Source organism: Ornithodoros turicata, chromosome 2, assembly GCF_037126465.1.
Source record: "Ornithodoros turicata isolate Travis chromosome 2, ASM3712646v1, whole genome shotgun sequence".
In the NCBI taxonomy this organism is placed as follows: Eukaryota; Metazoa; Arthropoda; class Arachnida; order Ixodida; family Argasidae; genus Ornithodoros; species Ornithodoros turicata.
The window spans coordinates 62497794-62519466 of NC_088202.1; the positions used below are offsets into that span (position 1 = coordinate 62497794).

At 44.0% G+C, this 21673-nt stretch overlaps 1 protein-coding gene and 1 long non-coding RNA gene across 2 annotated transcripts; both read left to right on the plus strand.

Moving 5' to 3' along the window:
- The first annotated feature begins 2466 nt into the window (after positions 1-2466).
- On the plus strand, positions 2467-3597 carry LOC135383613 (uncharacterized). The gene is made up of 3 exons (XR_010419968.1): positions 2467-2713; positions 2886-3044; positions 3533-3597. It is a non-coding gene; the product is annotated as an uncharacterized LOC135383613 (long non-coding RNA).
- A 12861-nt stretch (positions 3598-16458) lies between these two features.
- LOC135384705 (uncharacterized) lies at positions 16459-17409 on the plus strand. The gene has a single exon (XM_064613894.1). It carries the CDS (start codon positions 16459-16461, stop codon positions 17407-17409), a length of 951 nt encoding a protein of 316 aa, XP_064469964.1.
- Positions 17410-21673: the final 4264 nt, after the last annotated feature.

A 21673-nucleotide genomic window follows, 5' to 3' on the forward strand; every position in this document is an offset into this window, starting at 1 on the left:
GGAAAGGGTTGACCAATCCCTGGGAGCCCTGGACCTGATACCCGAGTTGCTCTTTTCCGCCGTTCGCTGGCAGCACCGTCCATGTTCCGGCAATCTTCAAAATATTTATACGTAAAAAATATGCGAAATTGAGAAGTAATGCTTTCTGTATCTTATCAAACAACGATGTTGTGCACGACAGTGGGCAAAAATATGAGGGTTATTTTTCGGTCCCTTTAAATAAGTATCTTAGAATATCACCAGGTAGAATATATAGATACAGAAGAAGAAGAAGAGAGAGAGAAAGAATGTCTCTCCAATATTGAATACCTGTCGCAAATATACAGGCAAGCTTCCCCCTCGACTTCACAGTATGTGTGTACCTCACTCTGGTGTATTTCATGGAAACGACACATGACAGTACTACTTGCCTGATACTTGGAATGGCGCCTGCACCCCTGCAGCTCCCGTACATCTCTGCCCGTATCCCTGCACCTCTTTTCCTTGAGATGGTTGAATTCCCTGCTGTTCCCACGGGCAGCATTTTATGTTTGTATTATTGTGTTTGGCCTTTGCATAATGAGGCGTCACACCCTCATTGCAGTGGATACAGGTATGTTATGATTTTGTGCACGTTTTGTTCTTATGTAACGTTTGTTTCTCTTCTGTGCGTGAAGCATGCATGTCTGTTCAGTGTGCCGCTTCATGTGAGCTCTACTTCAGAACACCACATCAGCAAAGATTGCGTATTATATCTTCATGCATTAAGCATCTCTGTCTTTTTCCAGCTCCTTACCTTTGGAATAGAAGCACAGCACGCGTGTGCCAACACCCATACATTGGAGGAGGGAGCTGGAGCCATGGTTTCGTTGCTGTTGACTTTGGCACCCGCTTTCAAGAACTTAGATGCATATGTAATCCTCACCTCATCACCCTTCTACTCTAGCTGTTAAGATAATTATTCGGTACACCAGAACCATGTGAATACCTGCTTCTCCCCAGAGGTACGCCTTCTGCTCTGGTTATTTATGAAGTTGTCTGTTGACCAGAATGCTGTGGTTCTGTGTTGAAGGTATGGCCCTGCACAATCTCAATTTATTGTGTAAATTACAGGTGTGCCACTTCATAATATTTAGTGGCCATTGTAATTTGCCCATCGCATTAGGTGCCCTCGCCAGTGCAATGTTCCGCCTCCTGCCACCACTACTAAGAAACAGATGGAGTCATCAAGAAGTTGGTAAGTGTTCTTTGTGCTGTACACTGTTAAAACAGAACTTCACCCCATAGCACGCTCCTAGCCAACCATCATTCCGAATTATATCATTCTGTATATTGATTTGTTGAAAATGGGAGGAGGCGCCTATCTGGGACAGATTATTTTGTCCCAGATGGGCGCCTCCCCCCTGTTTTAAACAAATCAGGACACAGAATGACATCATTTGAAATGATGGTTGGCTAGGAGCGTGCTATGTGGTGAAGTTCTGTTTTAACAGTGCAGGTCTATTTTGTTGAAAAGGGGTGGGTGAGTTTCCAAGATATGCGGAATACTTATACACCTATCTCAGCCATTGTGCAATCTGTGTCATAATAAAGATGACGGCGCACACTGAGATTATACACAAACATGCATACTTAGGTTAATATTGAGGGTTTTTACTGAGTACAGATGTGTATTTACAGATAAAGATACAGATAAAATTATTTATTTCAGGTAGATTCTATCACTGCCACTAGGTTACTGGGATTGGACCCTACAGCTGGAGCTGTACGATATCGCCCTATTGGAAAAACGTCTTGAGGTTACCACAGAAACCCTGAGGCTCGACCTCAGGACCTCAGACCCGGCTGTGGTTCTTCTAAGGTTACCTCAAGAAATTCTGAGGTTCTGCCTCAGGAACTCAGACGTCGATTTCGCTCTTTTGAGGTAACCTCAAGGAATTCTGAGGTTCTACCTTAGAACCCCAGACCTTGCTGTGCTTCTTTTAAAGGGACTCTGACCAGAAACTGTGGGAGCTCTTTCGTACTTGTAGTCGATAACGCACCCAACAAGGACTCTCCATGCGAAAATTCACGCATTAAAACCCCACGGTTCCTCTAAACTCGAATTTTAAACATTCGACTTCATCCGAGTGCAGCACGCCTAGCGTCAAACCGAGAAAACATACGTTTATATAGAATATCCACCCCGGCCCACCATCAAGATGACGTCAACACGGGGGCCACTCGCAACACCCACAATTGGCTCAAACGCGTCACGTGGTCACACAATATTTGTCAATTTCCTTCATGAAATGGCATTTCTACGTTAATATATTTTTGATACAGAGCCTCAAAAAGAGAAATATACCCTGCATTTATCACCTGCAACAGTTTCTACGATTTTCTTTTCAATCTGTACACGGCTTTCGATATATGCTTCCGTATCCGGTCAGCTGTAATGGATGCCGTATGCCGAGCTTACGAACTGCGAACTTGTGTGACTCCCGGTTCATCCTCTTTGTTCGGGTCATTGGGTTGGTGTTGGAGTTGGTCACCATATTCTGAACGTTTCACCTATCGTTGCGGTGTACTGTTCTTGATCTGCTGCGAAGCGACGAACCGCAACGGCAGTCACTCGCCTCAGCGAACTTCTGTCTGCTGCATCTCAAAGGAGCATGGGGACCTGATGATACCTTCAACTAAAGAAACCAAATTTGCTCTCGTGTGGTCCTGACGGAAAAGTAGTATCAACAAGGTTAGCACATTTATTTTTCAGTTCCAAATCTACGTACTGAAAACCATGCAGGTGCAGTCGATCATTCTCGTAGCTGTTGTGTAACGCGTATGCTTTCTTACATATCCCACAGAACCCTCCACTTTTTCGACCAAGTTATCTTTATGAGATCCTTCTGATGGCTTCTTACTAGGCTATGCCGCTCCGAAGCATTGAGATGACGAAGCGTCGTGGTAGCTGCACCTCTGCCTTCGAAAGATGAATCAGTCATTACACACTGTGCTTACTGGCTTTGTATAGAGTCTGGCAAATCCGACAGACTTGGACTGCCTTTTTCAAGAAAGTTTGAAATGTAAGTATGTGTATATTGGTTTCACATATCCACCACTTATTGAGCGTGTGTATGATTGTACTTTATATGCTACAGCGTACATTATTATTCAACACGTAGTGTGGCAAACTCGACATCAGTCACACAAAGCCAACAATTGCCTTTTCTTCAATTGCTTATTTTTATCATATCATGTTTTTGTCTATATCTCAATTTACCAACCAACAAAGTATATTATTTTAGTATAATAGTTTGATATTTAACAAGTCACAGTTTTACCATGGTTTTGGCGCACTATAGTCCGAGTTGCTTATGTGTCATTAAATTGAATCATCATCATCTTCAACTGCCATTATTCAATTGAAGTGCCAGGTGGATATAATGATATGGCGAGATATATTTTTTTGCTGTCATCCTGGAATTGCTCATTTCAGAAGAATAGTCACCGTGAAGTTTGTTTTCGTTTTCAGAAACATTAAGAGGACTAAAACCAAACACTTTTCTTTCAGAGCATCCCTTATGCACCTGCATTTCAATTCCAATCTGTATTACAAGAATGACAGACCACTCAAAAGAGATGAACATCTGAAAGTGAAAGAGCTGGAATGAAGATACGTTAATCTGTGTCAAAGGTTCTTAGTATGTGTGCGAGTCGAGGACATAGGTCTCAAGCTTATTCCTGTCTTCAGAAGAGGTGACAACTATGCTCCTTCTATCTATTAACCAGCTCCACTTTTTAGGGTTCCCTGTAAACTAATGGAGCACATCATGTACTACCACGTTGTCAACCAAGTTGAGTATGTCGATTTCTTTTTTTAAATTCCAGCATGGCTTTTCTAACGCAAAAAGGCAAAACTAACGTAGTGGAATTCGTTCACAGCATTTCAAACTGTCTTGATTTCTGGGTCCACGTAGATGTAGTATTCTTTTTATTTTGTAAGGGCTTTTGACACTGTGCTCTATGCTCGCGTGTTGGCCAAAGTAGCCTAATTAAAATTTGATTGAAATTTGATTGGATATGCAGTTTCTCAACTAACCGTAACCGTGGCGACAACTCGTGAGGAGAACCTATCATATCGCCACCATGCAGCATTTGTTATGTTACAATCGCTTCACATTTTAATCTAGTCAAAAGCAAGGCCTTTGGTGATCGGTCTTGTATGATTACGTGCCCCTCCGTTATGTAACACCACACTGGGTTCTTCAACCTATGAGAGATAAATAAATATATTGCCAAGTAAATTGTCTACAAGGCTCGTTATTCCATTTCGCCACACTACCACAAGCAATTGTTAGAGTAGTGGCCCAGGGTATGAAGCTCGCCATTAATCATCATTCAAACAAAGTTCATAATGTAAAATCCTTTACTCAGAACACTGGCTTAACACAACAATTAAGAATAAAGAGAGTAAACGTTTCATTGCCTATCCAGGTGGCATCATCCCTCCAACAGAGAACAATCAAAAACAACATCAAAGGAGTCAAATCGGTGGTCCGCATTCCTTTCATCCAACGTATTTCATACGCTATTTGGAGGGCACTGTCCCCATCAGACATTTTGACTGTGCATATCAAGTTGAGTGCATAGAATGTGACGCAACTTACACTGGCGAGATAGACAAAAGACGTGGGACAAGACTAAAAGAGCCAGTTGCCAGGGCTACTAATGCTTAGCTTAACTAAACAGGACCGAATCAGTCTACCACTGCTGTCCTAAGGGACATATATTTTGATGGTGCAGTAACCTTTGCTCATGACTAGCGATGGGGCCCTAGAAAGTTCTTAGAATTCTGCTTTATCAGGCGTGATGCTTCAGCCTGTAATACACACCGTGGCCCCCTATCGGATGTGTAAGATTCCCTCTTACATAGGCTGATGTGCTCATCTTTGGCCTCTGTTGTACTGATGCCACCCGGACAGGCGACAAAACGTTTACGCTCTGTTTTTATTTGTTGTGTTGAGCGGTGTTTGCAGTAAAGGACGCTACATTATGAGGTTGTCACCCGGCTTTTGGAATATATTTTCAAATAAAGTTGTTGTTTTACAAAGCTCAATACATTGCAGAAATCATTCTTGTTGCCTATTGTTTTGGGGGTGCCATTCTTGCAGTCACATGAAGCACTGAAGGGCCAATTTAAAAAGTAAAGGCAGTCTGATTTATGTTCTTGCCGACATGGCACAGCGTATGTACGAGGTAGCTCCATTTCAGAAGCCTGAGAACACTCAAAGCAATTAGTGTGCTAGCATCAGATATGGTGTACAGCATTACATATTTGCTTTTGCTAGGGCAACTAAGAAGGGTGGATAGAAAGGCAGTTACAACCTGTTTCCACAAAAGACACTCAGATTCATTAGCAATTTCCTCCAAGAGAGCCAAGGCTTTTTCTAGATTACTAGAACATGGGTACCTGGTTATAAATAACAAGAATTCATCTACCAGAAGTCAGTGTTTCACACACCGTGCTGTCCATCAACACTATTAAAAGCTGTGTCCCCCAAACCTGCACAAAATTCCTGGAGTCTTTACTGGACACTGTTGCTGTCCCTCTCACCAGGTGCTCTCTATGAACCCGATTCACAGTTCTGGATGCACTGCCTGAGCTAACTTCAGCATGCTTTCCCAACACGAATGGTAACTGCTATGAGGAGTGTTGTACTTACTGAAAGCAACATGAAATGCTGTACCTTGACAGGTAATGTTTATATGCTTCTTAAGACCGTAGAGAGATGTTCCTTGCTCCCTTTCTTCTAAATCTTACTATCAGACGCAAGCCCACTTGCCACCAAGCCAATGAGTTGTGCCTCACAGTCAATGCAATCAAGGGAATCTATCACTGAGGCTCAGAAAAGCTGTTTTCCATCGGGATCTGATCCAGCACTGAGCTGTGAGTAGCCCCGTGAAAGTACTAGGGTTTCTTCAAATTTTAGATGTGCCAGGCTTTGTTTTCCTCCCCTCCTTCTTTTTATGTAGTAGCTGATTACTTTAGCCTTGTACTGCTTTGAAGAATGAAGATGTGGAGATGATGTAAGAGGTGGAACTAGGCTTTATGCAAAATGAGGCAAAGTGTGACTATGTACAAATCTTCTGAGAATGTTTATGTATCATTCACACAAAGAGAGGATACGTGTTACATCTTTTTCCGGTTTTGATATTTATTTATTTATGAATATATCTCAAAGGCCATTGCAGGCATTACATAAGGGGGGACATCAACATGGGTCACTGAACAAATACGGAAGTTACAAGGAACATACATATTTGGAAGACAAGACTCTATTTGTTTGTTCGTTCATCAGTCTTGCTCAAGAAATTGTTCACTGTAGCAATGGTACACAATGTCACGAAAGGAGTGCTCATCTATCGTTCCGCAAGACTCATTAAAAAGGACTAGTGTTGTGTTTCAACACAACATGTTGAACTCATGAACCATGCATCATCCTGAGAGCTATAGATCATCCTAAATACAGATGCTGAATTATTTTAAATGTGATAGACGAGCTGTGCGAAGAGGTACCCCCAGTTAGGATCTTGCGTACTTGAAGCCTGTGGCATTTTCTGTGGGAAAGGCTTGCCAGACCCTCTTCACTGCACAGGCTGGGATGACCATGATCTTGTTTTTCCTCAAGCTTGTGCCATACTCACATTGCAAACTGGCGATACGCAGTGTATCTGCATCGTCTTCACAGATGTACATAAAATATAATTTAGGCAAATAGGTAACCGGTTACAGTACAATGTGTGTGCAATGTCATTTCTACATGTACCTGAGAGCAACTGCAGTTTACCTGCCCACACCTTGTACATTACTACACATGCTGTGTTCTTTTAGAACCCAACATTGTTTTACTTTTCACTGAATCGACAATCAAGAACACTCAATATCGCTAAAAACCTACGCTAGAACCTTATGCACAGGGCAATACATAAAAACGTGACTCAGGACACAGCACACTGACAATTACAAAATTGCCTATATTGGTTTTCTCCAGTTCAGAGTCGTGTACTGTATAGCCTTTTTATGTGCTGCGCCCTGTACTGGACTTTTTAACGACTTTATTGCAGGACCAAACCAGTTTTGGGCGCCCAAATTTTAACATCGTTCGACAAGGACACATGTGACTTACTTGTGAATATAGTCGCTCATAGGTTCGCGCTGCCCCCTGAGTTCAATATGCGACCTTCAGGACAGTCATATTGAAGAATAGAAGTTGGAAATCTTTGTGGGTTGTAATGCACTCATACTGCAGCCATTCGGCAGTGTTTTCGAGCTCCTTGCAGCACAAGCATTCGATCTCCTTCGGCATTATGACACACCAGCCACACCGGCACCATGAACAGCAAGTGCGCATTAGATATCAGAACACGGAATTTATGAGAACGTTTACATGTTCGATCACAGTGCGCGTTAAAAAGCTCATCGCTTACCTGAAGACAGGCGACTCATGCTGTTTGCTTCATCTGTGACTGATGTTCGTAGAGCTCTATAACTTCTGCTCGCATTCGCGGCATCGGCGACGTTTCGAAAGCCTACCAAGCTGTTCAGCACGCAGAATTTTCTTCTCGATCGCAGAGAGGTCAGAAAGAAGTTCCGGGCTCGAAGTCTCCGCATTTCTTCCTTCGACGTCCATATTGAAGATCGCTTTCCGGACGGATGCCGGCGCTCTCACAAACTCACTAACAACAGAACTTCCGGTCCGGGCGCCCAATGAAACGTGGCCCTCGTGATTTCGTCACGCACATGGAAATTGGCGGATGTCCACTGCAAAGAGGCTAGATTTCGGCCCCGGTCGCGCGAGTTGAGGGGGAAAAGCGAAGCCGGTTTTCAGCTCTCCGTTTGGCAAACTTTGCCTCCGCGCGCAGCCAAAATATTTCGCGTGTGGCTTGGAGGCATATTATACCTTCGTAATAGATGCAAACGAAATATTTGTCGAACTTCTGGTCAGAGTCCCTTTAAGGTTCCGCCTCAAGACCTCAGACCACGCCGTAGCTTTCCTACGGTTACCTCAGTGAATCTTGAGATTCATCATAGGGTCTCGCACCTTGGTACACCGTACAGCCTTGGGAATTTCTGTGGGAATTTCTCAGGGGACCTTTTCGATGGAGAGGTTCGCAAGGTTTTTGGAGTAGAATTTAGTTTGGTGACTTGTTATATACTAGTTATGTTACCTTCACCAAATTGGCAACGTTAATTAAGCCTATACCAAACCATAACGCCAAAACGTGAAATTTCATAAATGTCATCCGCATAAACCATCAGGTAGGCATAAATTCAATTATATTCGGTTATAAACTCTATAAGCTCTACTAGCACAGAGCGTCCACAACTTCTACACCAATACGAACGTTACAAAAAATCCCAATGAAAGAATTGCTAAAAAGCAATTCATTGGAGATTATAATTCATATTACTAAAACCCCAGGCTGGAGAGCTACGAAAACAGACGGACACTGTCCGCGTGCGTCTGTTTTCGTAGCTCCCTAGTCTAGGGCGTTTTGGTAATATGCAAACAGAAATCACATTACTCGTATAAAAAATACACTACAGATTTTTGCATCACCAGTCATCTGAAAACGCAATAAGCGCAATATAGAGTAAACGGTAGATTCTACAATGTGGCTACCTACACTTTTTATGTTTTACAAGTCAGTATTTTTTCACCTTTCATGTGTTGTACATGCAGATAAGTGCACAGTGCTTGGAACTTTGATACATTTGAGATGATCTCATTGTCTTATTGGAACCTGTCATCGCCTAAGTACCATCATTTATTCACACTCACACACTGTTGCGAGAAGAACGATACCTGGTCGCCGCATCTCATCGACATGCTCAGGCGAAGTCAGAGTCTTTTTCATTGGAGTTTTTCTTAGTGGTTGAATGCCAGGGTATTATGAAAGGTCGTATTTTCTGTTTACAGATTGTTTTGTGGGTACCTTGTAGTGTGTTGCAGTTTTTGGTGCCATGATATTTTTATGGTCATTTTTCATTTTTATTCAACACGGATATCACAAAGTTCATGTTACATAGAGAAAGGAACACTCTCTAGCCAGTTCTTTCATAAGGTGATATGCCCAGCGATTAATTTTTAGGTAATTAGGTTATGTTTTAAGCTTTCTCTTCTGTGCTGCATGTCTGATAAACATTTTGGAGCGTCTCCCTTCCAGCAGTGTAATCTGTTATTGTAAGGCTGAGTTGAGTAAGGTAAGTTGAGACTTTACTGAGAAAGTACTTGTACAACAACGTTTTTAGAGCGATTGGCGACGTGGAGAACACGAATATTCAAAATGCGCCGGATATCGAAAAATCAAGCTGAAAACGTCTTAGATCATGAAAACAGTGCGACAAGACAACAACAGGAAGGCCACAACAAAGCTGATTTGTAATATACAGTTTATTACTGTGGATTGCTCTTGATGCTGTGATATTGTGATTTACTGTTATGCCAAGTGCTTCAATTCCGCATGCAAATGATGGATGTAGAATTACACTTGCGAGTCTCAATAGTAAGAATAAACTAGTTCTTTTCTGAACTCCCTGCTTCAAATTTTCAATCATCGTTGTGCAAGCGCATTTAGTATTGAGTGCGCATTTTTTTGTAACGGGGCCAAGCAACGCAGAAAAAGGGAGGGGGTAGGAGAGGAGGAGCAGCCTACGGGCACATCCCATTTGCGTACCACGCTCATCCCCAAGAAAGCCCCATGGGACCTGCCAGATACGTCCCAGAGGCATATCTGGGTGTGCCATTGTTACGTGACAGGGATCATTTTGGGCTGTATTTCAGATGTTTTAGGGATATCATCGTCTGCCCCAAGTGACGTCTTAGAGATGTTTCTCGGACCTGCATGTGTTGTCGGGGTTTTTACAGCTCAACTAAGTCATATTGCTCACTTTCAAGATGCTCGAACAGTGGAATTCCATTTCCTCTGCACGAATAGAGGGAAAGGTTGGCTCGATGTGCGTCCAACTCGTACAAGACAACATCGAGGAGACAAGTCATCAATTGAGCAGTGTCATTCTAGTTTCATTGTCGGTTAACAAGGTCACGAAGTTAGGGACTCTGGTTTGGGCCCGAGCTGACCGACGCTGGACGACGCCTCTGGTTTCCGTTATGCTAGTGGCGGTTGACGCCACTTCAGTGACGCCAGTCACGCCACGCCAATCTCGTCTTCGGCCAGTATAACTTGACAGGCGAACTAAACACTTTTTGACCTAGTTTTTCTGTTCGAATGGGTGTTCAGACCGTTTCGAAATCTAGAAAAATCTAGGTCCGGTAGTTGCAAAATTTTGAGGTTTCTAACGACAATAAAAGAGCGACAATGTTCTCACCTATATCACACTGATTTTCTGCGTGTCTTGAAATGAGAAAGTTACAACCTCAATCAAGGCCATGATTAGGAGTCATGTTTGTTGATTTATGTTAATAGTCACAGAAATGCTCTTTGTCTTTCAGTTGTCTCGCAACGTAAACCCCCAATGATTAACAACTTTGCCTTTCTCGGCATCAAATCGGGATTAAACGGACCGCATGTCACAAGCAAGTGCCGACCAATTGCTCAAACAATAACAACTCTATTTTCCGATTACTTTTATCACATATTCTATAACAACTATTATACCGATATTCTTCGAAATGTCAAACAACTACACCATATGAGAAACCTGTGTTCGGGTTGTGCACGATTCTCCTGTCCCGACTCCCTTGGAACAAAACCAGCTCATTTTCACCGCTCCCAGATCCCCCCAGAAAACTCGTACCAGGATTCGGAAAATAGGACGCTTCTTTCTTTTTCCCCATTTTCGCCGTTTTTCCCATTTTCAGTTGTTTAGTATTCCATACGCCGACTGATTAGAGCGCTGGGAAGTAGACTGCAGGGCGAAGGGATTTGTGGTAGCTTTGTAGTGCATTTGGCCGACAGAATACGAGCCCAGATGAGGTAGCTTACGGAAGGGATGTATTAGTTTTAGAGTGTTATTGCATACAGACGACTGCTGCAAACCCTAAGAAATACCGTGCAGGAGGAAGAGACTAGTGTTTGATTGGTACTGCATATGCGGCCAATTGAATACGAGCGCGAAGCAGTGCCCTGGGGAGGGGTATAGGTTATTGCATTTGTTCCTACGTAGGGCCGACTCAATACTAGCGCAAGAAGTAGCGTCTGAGTATGAGCGTGATGTCCTCTGCGGTAGTGAGAGGTCAGTGTTGAATTGGTACTGCGCACGGCAAACTGAATGCGAGCGCGACATAGTATCCTGCGTCCGGGATAGGTTAGTGCTGAATTGGTACTGCGCCCTGCTGGAAACAGTCCCACTGAAAATCCTCTGAAAATCTCATTGAACCTAGTAGACACCATGTACACAAATCTCATTCAGTGACCAGGAAAACTCTCATTCCCAATAGATGATTTGGGACAAAAATAATATTGAAAATGCTGCAATATTCAAGGAGTCTCAATGAGAAATCACAGTAAGTGTGAATGAGACGCAATGAGATGTTTTCGTTGAAAGATCATTAAATATCCCCCTCACGTCTCATTGAACCAATGAGCCACAGCGGCAGATTTCTCATTGGAGCAGGCCTCCATTTCTATTTGCCAGTTAGTTTTTTGTGGCATATTCACATTAGATGTGCGCAGCTTCACAATGACTATAAATGATTTCCTGCAACAATGTGACTTCAACTTTATTTGCTTTATTTGATCAAGGCATTACATATGGTATGGTATTACAGCACATATATCCCAGCTTGGGTGTCATAATCTGAATTGCCCTGTACCTTTACAGATGCGCAATGTTTGACTAGAAATAGTGATTACGGTGAATAATTTAGTGATAGATACAATGTCAGGCACAATCTCCTCCAGAGCGCAGCGGATGAAGCGGCACACTGCAGAGTAAGCCGAACACTAGAGAAGAGGTTGCCAGATGTGATTGCCCGACCTTTTTTTTTTTTCGTGATAGCGGTGTACGCACTCATGATGTCTGTGTGCTGGGTGACTGCTCTCGAATGGAACACTGTTCCCTGTTGTGTGTCTCTTCTCTGGCGCTATCAATATGCAGGTTTGCCTCTCGTACTTGCACGCATAGAACTACATTGTAAGCTTTCTTAATCGTATATTAATCTTATACTGGCATCTCTTACTGCGCACATAAAGACAGGCCAGCACTAAGAAAGCATGCAGTACAGCATATATTTTAACGTAACCCCTCTGCCTGTCCTGAGTGTTCCTATACACATGAGCATGAGTAGTCAGCTCGGCATTTCGGGCCTCCAAGCTCAAAATCAGAATCATCTGATAAGGCCTGAATTCAGCCGTGGCTACAAACTCACGTGTAGGTCGTTGTGATGTATCAGTTCATGTCGCATATTAGCACTCACCAGATAACATCACATCTGCTCTGTTTACAAGTGTGTAGTTATCCGGTGGGTGCAGAAATATCTAATACCCCTGTCACACGGGCATTTCGATCCTTCTCGAATCCGATCTGCATTGAACTTCCCGAGCACGCTCGAGTTTTGACGCTGCTACACGCCCACTTTCAATGCGCATTGAATGGTTGACCTGTGCAAATGAATAAACGGAACTCATTAATTTCGCGTTTCCTATATAACAGCGATATTAGTGGTAATTTATCGTATACCGATGTAAGCATCATTTGTAGCTTCGCGCGCATGTCCGTCTTAAGTTATGACAGTTCACCGGGGTCGAGGATGCAAACGGCGGCCGTCGAGCCGTCTTGAAATTCTCAATCCTGTTAGGGGAACTGTCTTGAGTCAAGCAGGATCAAAGTTCGATCCTGCTTGGAAGCGGCCGTGTAGCACCATCCGATCTGCATTGGGTTCAAGCAGGTTCGGTCGAGCAGGATCGAAAATGCCCGTGTGACAGGGGTATAAGAAAAGATCTTCCCGGAACAGCAGCGCAAGCAGTACTGCCCCGACGACCTTGCAGAAATATGCAGCGTCATCGATCGCATCGATACGCCATGTCGACCTTCACCTGAGTTCTCAGCCGTGGCTAAACTCACACCTTATCCAAGTAATTTTGATGGTGAGTTTCGACCCAAGCAGCACAATGTACTGAGAGCCGAGTTGAATAGGGGTGGACGGTATGTGTCCTATGAATGCTCTTCAGTTTCACAAGTCTGTTCAAGGCCTTCTACCAACCTGTCCACCCCCATGCACTCGAGTTTCAGTACATTGTCCTGCTTGCGGAGGCCCGAAATGCTGAGAGAGTAGGTTGTAGGTTGGTGACGCCAAGCAACAGGACAGCGTCATCATATTCCAGAGTAAACTCTTCCAGCATACAGACACCATGGACGCATAAAAAAAACAAGAGAGTCAGGCGAACCGATCTCGCGACCTCGTCCCTAGCATAAAGATCCATGCTCTGACAAGGCGCTTCTTCATAAGTTGCTGTTTGGAAGTGTACTAGGAAGAAAGCAAGCTCTGCTTGCACATTTACATGATAAAAGTGATAACTGTTATACATATAAAAATATCTAAGTATCCAGGACGCTTGGTTGCAAGTAAAAAAATGAGATCTCCAAAGGCTGACTTGGAAGCTGTTGCTGCATACAGTTGTAGAACGTGGAGCAGTGGAGGACTTCTTGACAGGACCAACTGTGCATACGTTGGGGTTCGACTAGAAATAAATAAATAAATATAAAACAAAAGACACCACAATTCTTTTCTTGCAGAATCGCTGCACTGATATGTCAGACTTTAAGATACACATGGTGCTTCAGAGCATGTGTCATGGAATTATAATAAAAGTACACATCTAGAATCATGTTGTAAATGGCATCTGTTCCAAGTTTTATGCCACCTCCTCACGTGAATGCCACATTACCTGAGTTTTATTATGTCCATTTTTACGAACTGAACTAAAAAAAAATCTTAAAGCAAGCGCTGCATGACTTTTTTAGCTGCTGCGTTGTCAGTCTGATGAATGGAGGTTGAATCTGATGAATGAGGAACGGCTTCCGCTGGGACCATCCCTTCCCTCTCCCAATTGCAGGAACTGTCACTTTTTCTACCTTCCCTCTGTGGGCTGTGTTTCGCAACCAGCTTTTGTTGGACTGAGAACATGTGCTCAAAACGTCCCGGAGCGATGGGCTCTAGGCGCTTCAAAACCCGCAATGTTCAGCTTCTTTTCTTTTTTCCGATGGAGTAGCTCCTCAATTGCCCTACCAATCGTCATGAACGGAAATAAATTTGGCACACACTACACGTTTGTGGGGAAAAAAGCTATATTTACTTTGCAAACTTTCAAGTTCACTTCGTATAAATTGAGATAGAAAACTAAAGTTACATGACATTCACATCAGGAGGTGACAAAAATATAGTAAGAATAAATGCCATTAACTATATGATTTAAGGCGGAGCAGTTTTTAAAATATAATTCAAAGTCAATTTCCTGAGGCAGCCTGTAGATAATAGCAGTAATGGTTATTACATTAGCATCTTTTACGCTTCATGTCATAGGCCGACATACCTTGTACGGGTATGATTAAGGCCCTTCGTTTTCTGGTGTGGCAAGTCCTGAATTGCACAGCAGGGAACTATGAATTCTGCATTTTTCCGCGGTAAAAGGCAAATTGCCATAGTTCAGACAGGAGGAACACAGTTACAACTCCAAAAGCTTTTGTGACTTAGCATAACAAGATACATTGTACTTTCGTCTGAGAGGGAGTGACGTTTGTCACTGACTATGAAATTCCACTTGCTAAGTGACTTCTCTGGATGTACAGAGCTTACTGTCACACAGAGGTACTTGACAGCTATGGACACCAAAGCAGGGGCTCAGCATTTGCATTCCACTCCAGAATCCCAGAGAGTTGACGGTTAGACAGAGGAGTTAGAAGGTTGTTGCAGCACACAGACGGGGCCATATCACGGCCTGGCGGCCTTATCCGGTTGGCACATCCACACCGTAACGCAAGCCAACCCGGTGCGAGCAAAGTCCATCCATCTCGCGCATAAACTGAGTTAAGCACACGGTTTCTGCAAAATTCTGCGCAAAACCTCATATTACACGGCAGACGCACAATTCCGCGAATGTTTGCAGAATCCAGAAAAAGAAGGTCCTTAGGTATGGTGAATCATATTATGAGACTTGTTTGTCTCTATTTGTGTGTGTGTGTGTGTGAGAGAGAGACTTGTTTACGTTTACCTCAAGTGCTCTGAGTGGTGAGTTCTTTTTATTAAGATGAGTATTTAAAGAGACTCAAACATTCAAATACTTTATTTTATTAAAAACAAGCTTTCGGATGGAGTCCGTCCTTCATCAGGTGTGATATATTTGGCACTGGAAACCTCTTAACGGATTTTGTCTTGGGTAACACTCAAACTGTACATCGCATTCTTTTGTATTATTTTTCTCACGCCTTCAATCCTCTCTAACGAGAATTTGTATTTCCTCCTTGCCACATTCTTTGTCCCCTTTCTCTGATGTACATCAGGATATATATATATATATATATATATGTGACAAGTGTTAAACGTATCACACCTGATCAACGGACCGACTCCCTGCGAACGCGTGTTCTTTTAGTAAAATAAATTATTTAAATGTAGCAAAACCCGGCGTCGGGAAATTGGCGCCCCCATCGCCCGGCAGCAGCCGCAGTAGACCCCTCCTGCACCAACGGCTGGGTCGCCGCAGGAGGGAGACCCCGACGTATAGCTGTGCGTGGCTCTCCCGTGTCTGAGGAAAAGGGGATCCTGGCGGTTGAGTGGACCCGGAGGTTGTTTCGGACCCTTCGGGGCCCCTCCGGGAAAGCAATACACCGCTTTGGCCCCTGCTTCCCATAGTCGGGTGGTCCTGGAAGGCCCGGCCAGGATTATTCAGCTAGTCGCCATCTCCCTTTTCATTACTTTCTCTTCCTTGTTCTCCTTCCTTCTCTCCTTTTCCTCTTTCCACCTTCTTTGGCGGCAAGGGTCAACCTTGGGCAGTCTTTCACTCTCCAGAAGCTGCACTAGGGTATAGTGCAGGGGAAGTGTTAACGTGCAGAGCACGTTCCCGTTGTTGGGGTCGGTGGTGGCCGACACGCCACCTGCACTGAAGCACCCACTTTCTTTTATGGACTCAACACAATCCAAAAAACATGATCGGGGCCCCAAGAGGCACCGCACCGAGGCACATCAACAGCGCTCACTTCAATTTTGCTCCTCTGAACCTTGGTATGCAAAGTTCCTTGTTCTGCATGCAGAGGATGGAACAAAGCCACTGTCTAAGATATCTCCTTTCCTGATAGCAAGGGAACTAGAAAAGATCATTGGGAAAATATACAATGTTAAAAAGTTGCCAACAGGAGACCTACAAATCGAAGTCAGCAACAGACAGCAAAGCTTCGCACTCCTTTCTCTCAGCAGAATTGGAGACGTGGGAGTCAGTGTTACGAAACACCGGACTCTGAATGTTTTGAAAGGGGTAATGTATGAGGAACAACTCCTTGACTGTTCTGACACTGAGATCCAAGAAGGGCTTAAAGATGAGGGTGTAATAGCAGCCAGGCGAATTGTCATGCGTCGTGATGGTAGGGAAATCCCAACCAAGCATGTGGTCCTTTCTTTTCAACTACACAGACTTCCTTCCACCGTAAAGGCAGGATATATCAACTGCCACGGCCTACCGTTTGTTCCAAACCCACGACGCTGCTTCAAATGCCAGCGTTTTGGGCACGGATCACAGGCTTGCCGTGGGAAGACCACTTGCCCAAAGTGCGCCGGCACCGAGCAAGACCATGTTGTTGAAGCCTGTCAAAAGGAGCTCCACTGTGCAAACTGCAAGGGCAACCACCCCGCCTACTCTCGATCCTGCCCTCGATGGAAGGAAGAAAAGGACATACTTAGAATAAAAGTAACACAAGACATTTCGTACAAAGACGCGAAAACACAGTATGAATTTGCAAACAAGGGCGGTTACGCCGCAGTGGCGCGCAGGGGAGTGGTGCCACTGACAAAATCCGTAGAGACTCAGACTTCTGAGCCTCTACCCCACACTCCCCAAACAAAAGAGAAGCCAGTGGAGAGTTCTCCTCCAGTGGCTCCGGCTGCTTCTGTAGGCAGTCACCAACAGGCCGCGACGGCCTCGAAGGAGGTTGTCGGTGCCCCCTCAGTTTGGGACGGTGTCCCAAGGGACTCATCTCAAACCACGAATCTGAGTATGGAGGTTGACGACGATGACTGCTCGTCGCAGAAGTCAACGTCGAGCCTCCCCAACAGTTCTTCTGAAATGAAAGAACAAAGACAACGAAGAACTGGCAGAGGAAGGGAATGTAACTCGAAGGAAAAGGCAAAGCAACCACCTCCAAAAGTTCAGCCCCCTGAACATACACACAGACAATGCAGATACACTCTCTTCTTCTGTTGCTCAGCATCTTAAATATGGGACAAGTTATCCTTCAGTGGAACTGCCGGGACCGTTTCCCAAACATTGACGACGTGCACGATCTTTTAGAGAAATACAGGGCAGTGTGTATTTGTTTACAAGAAACATACCTACATGAACACAACCTAAATCCTTTTCGCAGACACACCATTGTCAGGAAGGGTCGTGCAGACAGTACACGTGCATCTGGAGGTGTGGCTGTGGTTTTCCCACATTCAATACCCACAAAACATGTTCCACTTGTTACGGACCTGGAGGCAGTAGCAGTTCAAGTATGCCTCGACAGGGTCCTCACAATATGTTCGCTCTACCTGTCACCATCAGTTGTAATAGAACAGAGAGCTTTGGAGAACTTAATTGATCAACTTCCTCAGCCATTTATGATCCTTGGTGACCTGAATGCACACAACCCTTGTGGGGTAGTGCAAGAGTGGATAGGCGAGGAAAAATGTTGGAGAGGGTGCTCTTTTCAAGGCCTATTTGTCTACTGAACACAGGGTTACCCACATATGTACATTCTTCGACTCAAACTTTTTCTTGCTTAGATATTTCACTGTGCAGTCCCTCTCTCTTTCATTCTCTTGACTGGACAGTTGAACAGAACCCGCATGGAAGTGATCACTTCCCCGTGGTTATAAAATTTCGTGGTCACACAAACTCGCTGATGACACGACCACCACGATGGAAACATTCCGAGGCAGGCTGGAACTTGTTCCAAACAGAGGCCAGTCTTGTGCCTTCGTCCTTTGAACGCATGTCTGTTGAAGAGGCAAATAACACTATCACCAGCATAATCGTACACGCTGCTGAGCAGTCCATTCCTCAGACATCTGGCCGTCTTCCCAGGCGTCCTAAACCCTGGTGGACAGATGAATGCGCAAAGGCACGCAAAGCACAGAACAGAGCATGGGGTATCTTTAGGAGGTACCCACTGGGACAAACCTTCTTCTTTTCAAAAGAGCTCGTGCTAGGGTACGATGGACACGGCGACAAGCCAAAAAACAGTCTTGGAGCACTTTTGTGTCATCTTTAAACACAAACACCCCATCTAACGTAGTATGGGACAGGCTTAAGAAAATTAAAGGTGACTATACCAGTTTCTCTATCCCTTTGCTTCAAGTGAATGGGAAAGTCTGGCAGAGTTTCGACGAGCAAGCTATTGTCCTTGGCGAGCATTTTTGCAACGTGTCGAGCTCGTCCCACTACAGTAGTGACTTTTTAAAGCTTAAAGAACGTGCTGAGAAGCAGCACATCCCTTATATATCAGGTGACAGGTGTGCTTATAACAAGCCTTTTACAATGACAGAACTGTTAAGGGCCTTGTCCGGTCGGAAAATACAGCACCAGGACCAGACAGAATCACCTATTCAATGCTAGTGCACTTGCCACGCGAGTCTCTATCCAGTCTTCTTGACTTCTTTAATTTAGTCTGGCGAGAAGGTCAGCTTCCTTCCCAGTGGAAAGTGGCGACCATCATCCCCCTCCTAAAGCCAGGAAAAGATGAATCGGATCCATCGAGTTACAGGCCAATTGCACTTACCAGTTGCCTGGGTAAAACATTTGAGCTGATGGTAAATGGTCGTCTTATGTATTTCCTCGAAGAAAATCATTGCTTAGACAGGTATCAGTCTGGCTTTAAGGCTGCACGATCAACATCAGATCACCTGTTGAGGCTCGAAACCACAATAAGAGAAGCCTTTATCAGGAGACAACACTGTGTGTCATTGTTTTTGGATCTTGAAAAGGCTTACGACACAGCGTGACGGTATGGCATACTTAGAGATTTGCAAGTTCTAGGAATTCGTGGTCGTTTGTTTCGCTGTGTCGCCAATTTTCTTGAAGGACGGACATTCAGGGTCCAGTTAGGCACTACAATCTCTCAACCATTCACACAAGAGAATGGTGTCCCACAAGGAGCTGTTCTCAGTGTCACCCTATTCATAATCAAAGTGAACTCTCTTGTCCGTGTCCTACCTCCATCAATTTCATACTCACTTTATGTAGATGACTTGCAGATATCTTGCTCTTCGTCCAGTCTTGCTGTTTGTGAGCGTCAGCTACAACTTGTCGTTAACAGGCTGTGCAAATGGGCATGCGAGAATGGATTTAGATTTTCACCCAGCAAGACTGTTTCTGTACCTTTTTTACGACTCGGGGGCTTCTTTGCTGAGCCAGAAGTTAAAATGAATGGTCAGGATATCGCTGTTCAGGACGAGCATAAATTTCATAGCGTTAACTTTGATAAGAAGCTTTCTCCTCCCACGTGAAGAACTTGAAAACAAAATGCTTAAAGTCTCTGAACATACATAAAATTGTATCCCACAGATCATGGGGTGCAGAACGTCAAACCCTTCACCGTATATATAGCAGCACTGTTCGTGCGAAGTTAGATTACGGGTGTTTCGTTTACGGATCGGCACGCCCTTCCGTCTTGAAGGCTCTAGATGCTGTGCACCACCTCGGGTTAAGGCTAGTGCTTGGGGCTTTCAGAACCACTCCAGTCCAGAGTCTTTACGTACAGTCAAACGAGTGGTCTCTGGAAACACGGCGTTTTTGTCTTGGAGCTTCGTATAGCATGAGAATTAGGGGGCACTCTCAACATCCTGCTTTACCCTGCATAAAAGGCACTCGCTTTAAGCAGCTTTTTGAGAACAAGCCCCATGCGATAGCCCCGTTCAGCATGCGACTCCAACATGTTGAGAACTATGCTTTCACCTGTTTTAGCTTACCCTCAGTAGACTGTAGCAAGATGGTTCCCCCTTGGCAACAACCCGTTGCGTGTGATATAACTCTTCTAAAGTACAACAAACAGGAAACCCCTGCAGCAGAAATCATGCATGAATTTGAAGACCTGAAAGAAAGCTTTGGTGATCATGTTGAGATTTACACGGATGCATCGAAATCCAACGTTGGGGTGTCATGCGCCATGATATCTGGCACATGCACAAAGTCACACAATTTAAGTACTGTTTTATCGATCTTTAGTGGTGAGATGTACGCTATTATTGTAGCACTCAATCACATTCTTCAGGAACACGTTGTGACGTCAGTGATATACTCAGACTCCCTCAGCTCTCTGCGTGCAATCAGTAGTCTTGCAACACACAAGAACCTACTGGTCAGGCGGGCACGGTACCTAATGAGTCTCATACAAGAAAAAGGGTACAGCTTGAGGCTATGCTGGGTGCCAAGCCACGTCGGCATTCGCGGAAATGAGAAAGCTGATCGTGAAAGCTGCCCAAGGAAATGATATCACACCTTTTGAAATTCCGTCTAGTGACTTGATGCTGCAACTCAAGAAAGATATCAACAAGAAATGGCAGGGTTTCTGGGCAACACAAACACACAGCAAACTTCATACAGTCAAACCTCATGTTGGCGCATGTGTTCAACTTTTTCCAAAGCGACATCATGAGGTCCTATGGAGCCGACTGAGGCTAGGGCACACCTTTCTCACTCATGGACATATTTTACGGGGAGAGGAAGCACCCGTGTGCACAAGGTGCGGAGCTGACCTTTCCGTTTTACACCTGCTCATCACTTGCCCTTTGTTTGAAGAACATCGTAAGCAGTATTTCCCTTTCTTTTATGACCACTATTTGCCTCTTCACCCATCACTTTTGCTGGGTGATGAGGCTCTCGTCCCCTTTGAAAATGTTTTAATTTTTTTTAGAGAGGTGAATGGAATCAACCAGTTGTGATGTTTTAGTTCACCAGTTTTACCTTCCGATTTACACAGAAGTGTAGTTACACAACTCTCTTTTTAATTAAATCACTATACTCTTAACATAACCCATTCATGTATCATCATCGTATTTGGCGCATTATGATCTCAGTTGTCGCTGCACCATTAAACTCACAATCAAATCAAATCAAAAAATGTAGCAAAATGTTTAAATATTTATCTTATTCACTTGTGAGTGCTAAACTTCTCCCATTTTTGCTTGCTAGTTTCTTTTTATTAATTCAAAGACTTGCTCAGTTGCTTCCATTTTATACTTTGCAAGTCTGGTCCTCACAAGAATTTGATGTGATTTTTCTTTTTTTTTGTTTAGTAGCAAAAAGAAATACACACTAGTTGTGTGTAGACTCACAGCTGCTCCTTTATAGCTAAAGCACACATAGTTCTCCCTACAACCAACCCCTTTATAAATTAGACCAGGGTACAGCCAATTTGCAGGTAAAATAATTTTTCAAGGATATGTGTAATAAGATGGTGTAAGCCAATATATTATGGTGGTGCCGCTTAAACGGTCCG